Source organism: Elgaria multicarinata, chromosome 22, assembly GCF_023053635.1.
Source record: "Elgaria multicarinata webbii isolate HBS135686 ecotype San Diego chromosome 22, rElgMul1.1.pri, whole genome shotgun sequence".
Lineage (NCBI taxonomy): Eukaryota > Metazoa > Chordata > Lepidosauria > Squamata > Anguidae > Elgaria > Elgaria multicarinata.
The window spans coordinates 14,793,213-14,806,929 of NC_086192.1; the positions used below are offsets into that span (position 1 = coordinate 14,793,213).

The 13,717-nt window shown below is 46.3% G+C and overlaps 2 protein-coding genes across 2 annotated transcripts in view; one reads left to right on the forward strand and one right to left on the reverse strand.

The window, feature by feature from the left end:
• TAF15 (TATA-box binding protein associated factor 15) overlaps positions 1 to 13,717 on the reverse strand; it is a 147,988-nt gene that overhangs the window by 50,537 nt on the left and 83,734 nt on the right. The gene's annotated exons all lie outside the window — the stretch shown is intronic.
• LOC134412680 (C-C motif chemokine 13-like) lies at positions 3,238 to 5,276 on the forward strand. Its single transcript, XM_063146653.1, has 3 exons — positions 3,238 to 3,363; positions 3,744 to 3,858; positions 4,640 to 5,276. Exons 1-3 carry the CDS (start codon positions 3,300 to 3,302, stop codon positions 4,716 to 4,718), a joined length of 258 nt encoding a protein of 85 aa, XP_063002723.1. The 5' UTR covers positions 3,238 to 3,299; the 3' UTR covers positions 4,719 to 5,276.

The following is a 13,717-nucleotide window of genomic DNA, read 5'->3' on the forward strand; positions in this document are numbered from 1 at the left end:
ACCCTCTGAATTATAACTTCAAGGTGTTCACAGAAACCCACAAACATTCTCAAGAACTACCAAATGTTGTTTCTGGATGTTTTGATTGAAAGATCAAATCATCTAGAACAGGTAACCACACGCGGCATTTTAATCATGTTGCTTGCTGCTAAAGGGTTAAAATTCTTCCTGTCTGTTATCTCAGGCTGGTAAGTAGAAGAGGGCAACCAGGATGATCAGGGGTCTGGAAACAAAGCCCTATGAGGAGAGACTGAAAGAATTGGGCATGTTTAGCCTGGAGAAGAGAAGATGGAGGGGAGACATGATAGCACTCTTCAAATACTTAAAAGGTTGTCACACAGAGGAGGGCCAGGATCTCTTCTCGATCCTCCCAGAGTGCAGGACACGGAATAATGGGCTCAAGTTAAAGGAAGCCAGATTCCGGCTGGACATCAGGAAAAACTTCCTGACTGTTAGAGCAGTGCGACGGTGGAATCAGCTACCTAGGGAGGTTGTGGGCTCTCCCACACTAGAGGCCTTCAAGAGGCAGCTGGACAACCCTCTGTCAGGGATGCTTTAGGGTGGATTCCTGCACTGAGCAGGGGGTTGGACTCGATGGCCTTGTAGGCCCCTTCCAACTCTGCTATTCTATGATTCTATGGTATTGTCCCCATATTGCTGATGGGGAGACTGAGGCAGAGAGGGAGAGAGAGACAGACAGACAGACAGACAGACAGAGGGTGCTTTTACACACGGACATTAACAGCCTAATCCTTTGCCTGTTTACTGAGGGCGGTGTGTGTTAAACCACAAAAAGCCAGTGTGCGTAAGGAGTGCAGTTGCATTCCCTTGCCCATATGAACGGATGCCCAGGTAAATTCATGCCAGAGGTGAGTCTCAACCTATGGCCATCTTGAATGATCTAATGTTGCTACTGAAGAAAATGAAGGGTCAAAAGGGCTAGTAGATGGTAGTGGCCCAAATCAGCGCCTAAGGAGCAGGAGTTGGCTGCAATATAGTTAAGCTTACAGGGCAGATCAGTGTACATCAAGCAGATCTGATGTGGGTGTGTTGGAAGGAGAGACCCTGAACAGTGGCTGCACCATGGATGTAGAAGGACATCTTCTGGATGGCCTTAAAGAAGGTGTAGAGCATACAGGGTGAACCATACTCTCCTTTGGTTCACACTGAGCTTCATGGCCAAGTGAGGACTCGAACCCAGGTCGCCTGAGACCCATCCCAACACTCCCCTACACCACCCTGACAATCGCAGTCACGTGCCGGGGGGGGGGAGTCACATAATTACCCCTGCCAGTGCAGCGCGACCAGCATGCACTGGGAGGAGGAACAGGCCCACCATGACTTATTTCTTCTCCTTGACCGTGTGAAAAGTTCATGGAAGGAAGGGTGAAAAATGCATTTCATTTCCGAGAGCTATTGTCCAAAAACAAGCGAGATTGTGGAATAGCGTCTCAGGGACTTGGGGTGCCGTCCGATGAGGAAGTGAGAGGCGGCGGTGTGGTTTTGCAATTCATCCTGCACTTGCAAAACAGAGGTCGGAAGGGGGAATGACCCAAAAGAAGGCTGGGCACTGTGCCTGCCATCTTCTCTTGGCCTTGGTTAGGGTTGGCTTTCTGAGAGAAGAAAAGGTGGCCACAGGCGAGAAAAACAGGAGACTTGCGAACCTTAAAGACTAATGGATTTACTCTGGCATTAGTTGCATGAAGTGTTAACTTCAAACTGGGAGGTGCTGGTGTGTGGGGTGTGTGTGTGTGAGAGAGAGATGTCAACTGCGCTGTCACAGGGTACCGAATTGCAAAAAATGTACATGCAGTGAAAATTACTTCAACGGCTGCCCTTAACAAAATGTTGAACCGTCATTGCAGAGCTGGGAAAAGTGCGGAAAAGGGCAACTCAAATGATCCAGAGGCTGGAGCATCTCCCCTACAAGGGAAGGTTACATCAGCTGGGATTGCTTAGCTTGGAAAAATGGAGGCTGAGGGGAGACATGACGGAGGTGTGCGAAATTATGCATGGTGCGGAGAATGTGGACGGGGAGACATTTTTCTCCCTCTCTCAAAATACTAGAACCCAACGGGGTCATCGCATGAAGCTGATTGGTGGGGGATTCAGGACAGATCAAAGGAAGGACCTCTTCACACAGCGCATAGTGAAACTATGGAACTCACTCCCACAAGATGTAGTGACGGCCACCAATTTGGATGGCTTTAAAAGGCGTTTTCGAGAAGCAACAGATGCTCAGAGGACAAGCTAAGGCAGTGGTTCTTTCTTAAACTTTTTTGAGTCATGGACCCCTTTGAAAATCTGGTGAAAGCTGTAGACCCCCCCCTCCCTAGAAAAATGCACATAAGCACATAAACACAACTTTGCATGCAATGAATATACTTTGTTTTATTGAAAATTGATGGCCTCATACAGTGATTCATACACAAAGTATGAATAAATTTATTTGACTTTCACGGACCCCCTGAAGCCCATCCATGGACCCCCAAGATAAACCCAGGTTAAGAACCCCTGAGCTAAGGGTTTCTTTTATAATTAATTTTATCATTGTTTGGACTGTTTGACTTGGACCTGCGAAACGACTGTTTAATGTTCTCCTCCTTTTCCTTCTTCAGCTCCTGATCATAGAATCATAGAATCACACTCTCCCACACTAGAGTCATTCAAGATGCAGCTGGAGAACCCTCTGTCAGGGATGCTTTAGGGTGGATTCCTGCATTGAGCAGGGAGTTGGACTCGATGGCCTTGTAGGCCCCTTCCAACTCTGCTATTCTATGATTCTATGATTGAAAGCTAACCCATGAGATGTGAAGAGCCCACCTAAGTGCTGTTCTGTGTGGGCATCACCCTTTTCCTTTTCTCCATCCTGGTTGTGGATCCACACGTCTTCTTCTCACAGAGCTGCTGTTCCAAGGTCTTTGCTCAGAGAGGCCCCCATATAGCCAAGGCCAAGTGAAGGTGGCGCTGTCATTGCCCTCTTTCAGGCCAGATCCCTTCTGACCTGCCTTTTGCAAGCCTAGGTGGAATTGCAAAACCCCACCGCAGCCTTTCACTTCCTCTTCTCAAGCCACTCCAATACCCTGGGATGGTTCGCCAGGATGTGGCTTGTTTCTGCCAACACTTCTCAAAAACGAAATGTTTTTTCCGTTCCTTCCAAGGAATCGCCAGAGACTTCTCCGAAGCCGGGTATAAAAGGGAGGGGGAAGTCCTCGTTCCTCTTGGTGGAGCGAAGGAGACTACGGAAAGGACTCAGCCTTGACTGCTTCTCACCCTGAGCCAACCACCTCCTTGCAAGGATGAAGACCGCTGCCCTGGCTGTCTTCCTGGTCATCACTGCCTTCTTACCCCAGGCTAAGATGCGTGAGTTCTCATTATCTTCCTTTCCCATAAAGGTCATCACATCCATCTCCACAAAGCGTTGCTGCCTTCCAAGTCTGAACTGGGGTGTGTGGTCTGTTCAGACAACCATTCCTACACCCTTTTTCAAACTAGGTCTGCTCCTTCCTCACCACCCTGTTAATCAAGCTGTCACAGTCAGAACAGATTGTGGGGAAGGACCAGTCGTACATTGAAAGAGGTTCTGTGCCCTCATTTCTCAGGTGTGAATGGGATCAGAGTTGGACCACTCACTCCATATACTTTTGTCTACGGCGCGGGCTGTTCAAAGAGAGACAAACGGACCTGCTGAGCCAGGAGGATCAATTATAACAAACCCTTTCCCATTTCCCTGTTTCTTTCAGGATTGCGCCCCGTTATAGCGTCCTGCTGTTTCTCCTATCCGGCACACCACCTCTCGCTGGACCAAGTGAGCTCATTTAAACACACAGACAAAAGGTGCCCTGAGCGATCTGTCATGTAAGTGTAAAGCGTTGTTCTTTTCTTTTTCTTTTTTCTTTTAAAGAAGAATTCTGGTCCTTTAATGCCAGATTATAAATTTATTGTGCATCGGGAAGCAAAACAACGAACAGCAGTGGAGTTGTGACAGGTTGTCACACGGAGGAGGGCCAGGATCTCTTCTCGATCCTCCCAGAGGGCAGGACACGGAATAATGGGCTCAAGTTACAGGGAGCCAGATTCAGGCTGGACATCAGGAAAAACGTCCAGACTGTTCGAGCAGTACGACAAAACTTCAGGGGGGGAAATCCTCACTGTTAGAGCAGTATGACAATGGAACCATTTATCTAGGGAGGTTGTGGGCTCTCCCACACTAGAGGCCTTCAAGAGGCAGCTGGACAACCATCTGTCAGAGATGCTTTAGGGTGGATTCCTGCACTGAGCGGGGGGTTGGACTAGATGGCCTTGTAGGCCCCTTCCAACTCTACTCTTCTATGATTCTAGAGTGGATAGAGTGTTGTGCTTAGAGGATAGCTCCTAGCATTCACAGTCCCTTCAGGTGTGAAGAGATGTCTATTTCCTGAATAAAGCTTTTGTGGATTGCACGGCAGACGCCCCACATCTCCGCAGGAGGGCTTGCCATGAGTCTGCATTTTAGCAAAGTTCCAGAAGGGTTGGGAGGAAGAGGTGGAGAGACCCCAGGACGAGACGGCCAGCTCCGTGTTGGGTATATTACATCAATATAGAGAATTTCCTCTGTCCAGGTTACTAAAGTGACCATAACCCTACTTCTCCTTTGCAGATTCCTCACCAAAAATGGTCGCCAAATCTGTGCGGATCCGAAAAAACCGTGGGTGCAGGATCTCATTGATGCTCTGTAGCCAAACTGAGAACTTTCAACTTTCCACTTCAAAAGAGAAGAGAAAGTTTCTGTCTGTAACGATCAGCATAAGGGGAGGAGCCCTTACATTTCCCTTGCTAACTGAAGACATAGGCCTTAGCTAGACCTAAGGTTTATCCCGGGATCGTCCCTGCTTGCTCCCATGATATCCTATGTGTCATTTACATGAATGGGGATGACCCTGGGACAATCCCGGGATAAACCTTAGGTCTACCTAAGGCCATATATCCTGAGTGTTTATTTGTAGAACGCATGCTGTATTCTATTCAAATTATGTCTTTCTCTTTTAAGATTATGTCTTTCTCTTTGTAAACCGCCCAGAGAGCTTCAGCTATGGGGCGGTATATAAATGTAATTAATTAATTAATTAACAACAACAACAACAATAATAATAATAGACAGAAGAATATTATAATCGCCACCATCCTTTTCTTTCTTCCTGTGATTTATTCATACTTTTGATATCCTTCCCTTTTTCAAAAAAGTGCTACATATACATTTATTTGTTTGTATGCTAATAAAAATAACACTGAAACAATTTAGCTACAAAACTCCTTTAGGGAATGCGTGGAGTGGAGAGGCGGGGAAGACAACTTGGGTGACGTCAAGGGTGCTAGCCAATCTGAGCTATTGGCTAAACTTGGTGGTGGTTGTTTTCCAGAGTTTGACTGTGGAAAAGAAAAGCTACCTTTGTATTTAATGAAATGAGGCAGCTTCCCTCTTCAAAAAATCACCCCTAACTTCACTAGTTGCGAACTGCAAACCCTCTAGGTCTCAGACCTGGCTTGATAGTGGTCCCCATAGTAATGAAATCTAACAGCCCTCCATAAATGCTTGGTACACCATAAAAATGTTCTCCCTTTGGTTAAATCAGGGATTCCCCCTCACCCCAGTAACTTACCACACTATGTATATAACCGGTGACCAACTGTCAGGATTTCTCCGGATTTGTCCTGGTTTTGGGGTCTATCCTGTGTGTCAGGGGGGACTTTCTGTGATTTTCTATAATGTCCTGGAATGACACGCTTTCTCCTTTATGGCCACCATTAGCAGGGCAGGGGGAATGACACGCTTTCTGGAGTCATGCCATTTACCCACCCAACCCGCTCCAGAAAAGCCCCTAATTGGATCAGAGGAGGGGAAATCGCGCTTTCCATGGCCAATGAAAAGCACTCATTTTCTGTTTCCCAAATATGCCCTCCCCCCCCAAGCTAAACTTATTTATTTATTTATTTATTTATTTATTTATTACATTTTTATACCGCCCAGTAGCCGAAGCTCTCTGGACGGTTCACAAGAAATTAAAACCATCATAAAACAACCAACAGGTTAAAAGCACAATTACAAAATACAGTATCAAAAGCACAACCAGGATAAAAACCACGCAGCAAAATTGATATAAGATTAAAATACAGAGTTAAAACAATAAAATTTAAATTTAAGTTAAAATTAAGTGTTAAAATACTGGGAGAATAAAAAGGTCTTCAGCTGGCGACGAAAACAGTACAGTGTAGGCGCCAGGCGGACCTCTCTGGGGAGCTCATTCCACAACTGGGGTGCCACAGCGGAGAAAGCCCTCCTCCTAGTAATAGTAGGAGAGCTAAATTGATTCCACCCACCTGTCCCCAGAGTTGGATTCTGGAGAAGTTACGTTTATGTTTGAACAAGTGCTATTGACTTCCCAAGGTAGGATCTACACTACTGCTTTAAAACGGTTTATAACAGTGTAGATCTGGCCCAACAAGACGGCAGAGGGGAACACAGTCTTGCATGACTGGTTATTCTCCTCACCAGCTTTGGGAGTTTGTGGATTGCAAACCTTTCAGAGAAACGGACGCATGCTTATTGCTCTGCTAGAATGAAATTTGCACAGCCCCTAAAGTTTTTTTTAAAAAAACTGTCAAACTGGAGGTTAACGTTTCTAGCGCTGTTTCTTCAGCTTCAGAATCTGATTGATAGCCTGAAACTCCTTTTCTCGCACACCAAAGGGAAGAGGCCTGTTCATGACACAGGGAGAGATATCCTCAAGGGCCCTGATCCCAGCAGAATGGCTGCTGTTTCCCTGTCGAATGGGTCTCCTAGCAGGTGGCTCATTAGTAGGCTCTTGCCGTACTGTGGGCCATTGGCAGCTGTCTAACCATGATGCAGGCCCTGCACCAGGCAACGTCCACCGGCCATCCCTCCACCAACGTTTTTCCATGCAGGGCCGTGCCCAGCCTTTAGCGCGGCCCCTCTCTGTGCCAGATTGTATTGGGCTCACACAGAGCCACTTCCCTGATCACCAGGGGCATAGGCAGAAGGCTTTATATATTCATTTATTTATTTTATTTGTTACATTTATATACCGCCCCATAGCCGAAGCTCTCTGGGCGGTTCACTAAAGTTAAATACAGCAAACATTAAAAGTACGCAAAATTTAAAAACATAAAAACAACAGTATAAAAACAACAGTATCCATTTAAAAACAACAGTTCTGGGGGTCCGTTAAAAAACCAACTTAGCGTTGTTCAATGGTGTTAAATGCCTGGGAGAAGAGAAAAGTCTTGACCTGGCGCCTGAAAGATAACATCGTTGGTGGGGGGAGATCATTCCACAGTCGGGGGGCCACCACCGAAAAGGCCCTCTCCCTTGTTGCCACTGAATTCCATCACAGGACGGGCAGCACTGGCCCAGGTGTTTGCCAGGATGGCTACAGGGTGCCGGTGGGCACTGGGCAACCGCTCGTTCGCACGACACCTCCCCGGACGCACAGGTGGAACGCTCGCAGGGGTCCCTGCTGGGCACCGACTCTCCGCTGTGGTATTCCTGCCCTTCCCAGTGGCAACCATCACAGACAGGGCAGCACGTGCCCGGGCGTGGGCGGGCTGGGTGCCGGCACAGGCTGGCACAGTGCCTCCTTCTGCAGACTGCATTGCCTTCCAGGCACTTGCTCCTCAGGCACAGGTCCGTGGCAGGTGTCCACGGACCCGTCCACGGACCCTTTCTATCTCTTGAGCAGTCATTTCTCATGCAGAAGGGCAGGAGCTAAATTTCACCGTCTGAAATTCCATCTCCGGGACACTATTAACGATACTGGAGCTCTACCATTCTTCAGTGCAGCTGGTCGGCCTATTCCTCCTGCCCCGCCCCAGAGATTAGTGGCCGGCATCCCTCCCTCCACCCTCTACTTCCGAGTAAGTAAGGGTTCTACAACAACAACAACCACCCTCCGTTTTCAAATTAAAAACAGGTTTGTTATGCTAGATGTAATGTTTTCCACATGAAATCAGAGCTCCAGGAGGGCTTTTCTTGAACATTCGCCTCCTTTTTTAAAATGCCTGTTTGTTGGCCCTTTGAACACTAGCTCGGCTGCCTTTAAACATACACACGCACAAGTCTGACTTGGAAAAATGATCCTAGCAAACCAGGGATCACGTAGCCAATTAGGAACATTGCAAAGCCAATTTGGAGTAAGAGCAATGCTTCTTGCTCAACAGTTAAAAACTTTCACCAGCAGCCTGCAACTTCTCTCCCCACTGAAAAACCACAAAGTGGTGTGTGTTTTTCAGGTGGCAAAAAAATTCTTAGTGAAAAGCACCTAATAGAATCATAGAATAGTAGAGTTGGAAGGGGCCTATAAGGCCATCAAGTCCAACCCCCTGCTCAATGCAAGAAATCACTCCCTGTAAGGTGGTTGTCCAGCTGCCTCTTGAAGGCCTCTAGTGTGGGAGAGCCCACAACCTCCCTAGGTCACTGTTTCCATTGTCGTACTGCTCTAACACTGCATCTATTGCTTTTAAATTATATATTGTTTTAACTTGGATCATGGTTTAACTTGTTTTTAACTGTGTATATTTATTGTTTTGTACTGTATGTTTTCATCTGTACGCCACCCTGAGATCTTAGTGATATAGGACGGGATATAAATATTTTAAATAAATAAATAACAGTCAGGAAGTTTTTCCTGATGTCCAGCTGGAATCTGGCTTCCTGTAACTTGAGCCCGTTATTCCATGTCCTGCACTCTGGGAGGATCGAGAAGAGATCCTGGTCCTCCTCTGTGTGACAACCTTTCAAGTATTTGAAGAGTGCTCTCATGTCTCCCCTCAGTCTTCTCTGTTACTACTAAGAATAGAATCATAGAATCATAGAATAGCAGAGTTGGAAGGGGCCTACAAGGCCATTGAGTCCAACCCCCTGCTCAATGCAGGAATCCACCCTAAAGCATCCGTGACAGATGGTGGTCCATCTGTCTCTTGAAGGCCTCTAGTGTGGGAGAGCCCACAACCTCCTTAGGTAACTGATTCCATTGTCGTCCTGCTCTAACAGTCAGGAAGTTTTTCTAATGTTTCTATCCTGTCTCCCCTCAATCTTCTCTTCTCCAGGCTAAACATGCCCAGTTCTTCCAGTCTCTCCTCATAGGGCTTTGTTTCCAGACCCCTGATCATCCTGGTTGCCCTCCTCTGAACACGCTCCAGCTTGTCTGCGTCCTTCTTGAAGTGTGGAACCAAGAACTGGATGCAATACTCTAGATGATAATAATAATTTTAATGATGATAATTATTATTATTATTATTATTATTATTATTATTATTATTATTATTATTAGAAAGAGTGTCCATGTTTTTGTGACATCATAATTAGGAGTACGAAACAACGTGAATCACTGCTGTTATTTAAATGGCTTCTTGAGTAAGAAAAGCAGAGAGAGAGAAGAGAAACAGCTAATTATATATTGTTTGTTTTGCTAATTAGTTATGCCCTCTAAAAACTGACGTCTCTATGTGGGATAACAGACATTTATAGCCATTAGGAATTAGTCACCATTTCGCAGCACTGGAGGTAAATTATTTCAATGAGGTTATTAGATCCTCAGGGTTATTCTTCATCATAATAATGCCCTATGATTTCCTTCTCATCACTGCAATGAGACTGGATATTGTGCAATCTATGCGGTTAAAAAGTGACAAACCCCTACACTCCAATATTTCACTGATGAAAAGAAGGATATTGCTGTACCTTCGACAGACCTCCCTCTTAAATTCATAAACTCGTGAGTTCTGCTCTGGATGGAAGAGACCTGGAGTCAAGTCGCCACTCAGCCATTAAACTCAGCGAGTGCCTTTGTATGTCAGTTTATAGATTTGTAAAGTACAGTTTAGCATTCCGGTCTCTCAGTGATCATTGCCTAAGCAATCTCTCCTGGTAATCCTGAATTATGTGGAACTGAGAAATGATCCTCTCTTCACTTGGGACGACTGCATTCCCATTTAATTATGTGCTTCTTCACACGAGTGAAATATGGCACGCTCGTGACTGGTCACTCACAGAAGTTTGTGGGTCCTTTTGATGACGTCGGCAACCTCCTACATGTTCCCTGTGCCTTCCCTGGTAATCCCGTTTGTTCTGAACCAGTGCCTGGGCACAGTAATGGACTGGATGAGGGCTAACAAATTGAGACTCAATCCAGACAAGACGGAGGTACTGTTAACGGGTGGTTCATTTGTCTGGCGAGGTGATGTTTGCCCTGTCCTGGATGGGGTTGCACTCTCCCTAAAGGATCGGCTCCGTAGTTTGGGGGTGCTCTTGGATCCAGAACTGTCACTTGAGGCACAGGTGAACTCAGTGGCAAAGAGCACCTTTTATCAGCTTAGGCTGATATACCAACTGCGCCCTTATCTGGACAGAGATAGCCTAGCTACAGTTATCCATGCGCTGATAACCTCTCGTTTGGATTACTGCAATGCGTTATACGTGGGGCTGCCTTTGAAAACAGTCCAGAAACTTCATTTGGTACAAAACAGGGCAGCCCGTTTACTAACAGGGACTGGCCAAAGAGACCACATCACGCCAGTCCTTTTCCAGCTTCATTGGCTGCCAGTCCAGGTCCGGGCCCGATTCAAAGTGCTGATATTGACATTTAAAGCCCTAAATGGCTTGGGGCCAGGCTATCTAAAGGAACGCCTCCTCCCGTATGTACCTGCCCGGACCCTAAGGTCATCCTCAGGGGTCCTTCTCCGTGAGTCCCTGCCAAAGGAAGTGAGGCAGGTGGCTACCAGGAGCAGGGCCTTCTCTGCTGTGGCACCCCGGCTGTGGAATGAGCTCCCTAAGGAGGTTCGCTTGGCACCTACGTTATATTCTTTTAGACGCCAGTGAAGACCTTTTTATTCTCCCACTATTTTAACAGTCTATAAATTAATTTGAACTTGCTGTTTTAAATTTGTATTTTTGCATTGCTGCTGTTTTTATCTTGGTTGTGCTTTTATATTGTATTTTATATTATGGTTTTATACTGTTGTTTTATACTTGAATTGTCTTAATTTTGTAAACCGCCCAGAGAGCTTCAGCTATTGGGTGGTATAGAAATGCAATAAATAAATAAATAAATAAATAAATAAATAAATAAATAAATAAATAAATACAACACCCTGTGATATCCCAATTTTGCTGAAATATCTCAGGATTTCCTATCATCTATAGGGGAAATTGTGACAAAAATCACCCACTAGAGGGTGCTGTCCCATTCATGGCTATAAGCAGCAAGAGGAGGGGAACTTTGCCCCTCTCTGGCTATGTAACACAGTCCCTTTACGATTGCGCAAGTGAAACAGGAAGCATAAGTCCCAGTAAGGAAATGCGATCTAAAGAAGCCCTATATTCAAGGCCGCACGTCAGCTGCCCATAATCAGGGTGATGAAACTGTTGGGATACATTCTTCCACCCCTATCTAATCAACCTATATATAATTCATAGGGGGAAATTGTGATTAACATTTGTGTCTTTGATTATGAATAAGGATGTAGTGGGTAGGAATAATTGCAGACTTATACCAAAGAATGCTGTCTCATGTACACGGCTTAGGAAGGCTCACTGATTTTCCTTTAGATAATCTCGAATCTGCTTCTAAGAATGGGTCCATCTATTCCCTGCATCTGCTCAGTCAGTCTGGGTGTACAAAACCGGAAGAGCAGCAGCCCTGAAAGGAAAAATTTCTATCAGCCTTCTTGTTCTACCGGTATGGATGCTGAAACATGAGCGTGGTTTGTCATGGATTGTAGATGCAATCATGAGACCTGGCAGAGTAGAAAAGTAAGTCCATTTTGACGTAAACACCTTCCTGGCAAGTCACCACCTTGGTTCATTTATTTCAGAATGGTCTGCAGCAGAGGCAGGTGAACGTTACGGGCTGTGGGCACGTTCAGAGATGTGAGACACTGTCCTGGGCACCACTGCAAAATGGCTGCCGTGGGAGGCATGGCAAAGGACTAGTAACCTGCCCAAATGACAGTGTAACTACAAAGCTGAGTCACATACTAGACGCTAAATCAAGAGCATATGTAAGAGTCTCCTCCCCACTCTTTACAGAGCTTCTGTAAGTAGAAAATCCCTGCCTAACCCTAATTTCTGTCTAGGATTTACAAACTGCCTGCAAAATCCTGTCCCAAGTACCATCAATAGCAAATACTAGGCTCTGCACAACCTGGAACAGGGCTTTTTCCCTGGTGGCCCCTTTCTGGTGGAACTCCCTCTCACTGGAAGTTAAGCAGGCCCTTGGTCCCCTTTCTTTTCAGAGAGAGGTGACCATTTACCCTTCCGGTGGTACCTTCAGCAATTCAAACAAGCAAGTTATATATTGTTTGCTTATTCTGATGCTCCGCTGTTGTTTTTGTCCTCTGCTCATTGTTTAGATATTTAAGCCTTCCCAGTGAGATGTGAAACTATAAAGAGGTCCTTCAAGCTGTAACCTTTGCCATGTGGCTAGTCTAGCAGACTGCCTCCCACCTCCTGGGAAGATTCCTCCTTGACTCTTGAAGAGTCTTGAAGAATTTCTGCCCCTGCATCCGGTCTCAGCTGGTCTTCTTCTTCTGCGTCTGAGTCGGATTCGGGATCTACACCAGGGAGACCGGGCCTGATCCTGACATAGACCAACTTTTTTGGGATTGATTCCCCCCCCTTACTAGCTTAAAGCCCATGTAACCATGGGTACTAGCAGTCTGAGAGCAAAACTCAGGAGGGAGGAAGCAGCAGCCAGGCACCTCTCCATCGTGCCTGGGTCCAGCTCCAGCTGAGAGCCCCCTCCCTCCTGCTGCCAACTGTCTCTGCAGAGGCTACCAGTGAGGGAGGAAGCAGCAGCCAGGCACCTCTCCATCGTGCCTGGGTCCAGCTCCAGCTGAGAGCCCCCTCCCTCTTCCTACCAACTGTCTCTGCAGAGGCCACCAGTGAGGGAGGAAGCAGCAGCCAGGCACCTCTCCATCGTGCCTGGGTCCAGCTCCTGCTGCCAACTGTCAACTTAAACTGCTGAACTTTGCAACTAAGATCGTAGTGCCTGAATTTGCTTTGCTTTTCCCCCTCTTCCTCCTCCCTCCCAATCCCCTTTCCTTTTGTGTCATGTCTTTTAGATTGTAAGCCTGTGGGCAGGGACTGTCAAGAAATACTTTTGTAAGCCACCATGAGAGCCTTTTTTTGGCTGAACGGCGGCATAAAAATGCTTAAATAAATAAATAAAATAATAAATAAGACATACTGTTCCTTGACTCCTGCTATGTCAGTGCCCCAGAAACTGTATGGAGGTGATTTTCCTTCAATGTAACTGAGGATTTTTACCCCTCTTTTTCTCACACCCGCTGCCGCTTAAAGGCATTCGCTTCTTCCCCTCTGACCTCAAGCCCACCTTCATCCCTCTTCCCCCACATTTTAAAACCCAGCTTTTTCTAGGGCTGCTGCTTCTCTTCCTCCTCCTCCACTGTCTCAGACCATTTTCCTCTGCTGCTGCCACCATCCCTGACCACTCTAAGAGCAGTCCCAAAGCCCTCCGTTCCTGCCATCACGTTTTTCCGACTGTACAGTGCAGAGCTACGTGGGAAATGTAGTTCCCCAAGGTGCGAAAGCATACCGTTTGGCTATTAAAACTTGAGCTTTGAACTATTTCAAACTTTTAAAAAAATTCTGCATATCTGCAGTGCTCAAGCTTCAGTTTGAAACAAAAATGAGCAAAATCGT

What these genes read in the sequence shown, in the direction of transcription:
- LOC134412680 (XM_063146653.1), top strand. Translation starts at nt 3,300, where the DNA reads ATGAAGACCGCTGCCCTGGCTGTCTTCCTGGTCATCACTGCCTTCTTA. An exon ending in CTTACCCCAGGCTAAGATGC is followed by an intron (nt 3,364 to 3,743) that starts GTGAGTTCTCAT and finishes TGTTTCTTTCAG; the next exon opens with GATTGCGCCCCGTTATAGCG. An exon ending in TGCCCTGAGCGATCTGTCAT is followed by an intron (nt 3,859 to 4,639) that starts GTAAGTGTAAAG and finishes TCTCCTTTGCAG; the next exon opens with ATTCCTCACCAAAAATGGTC.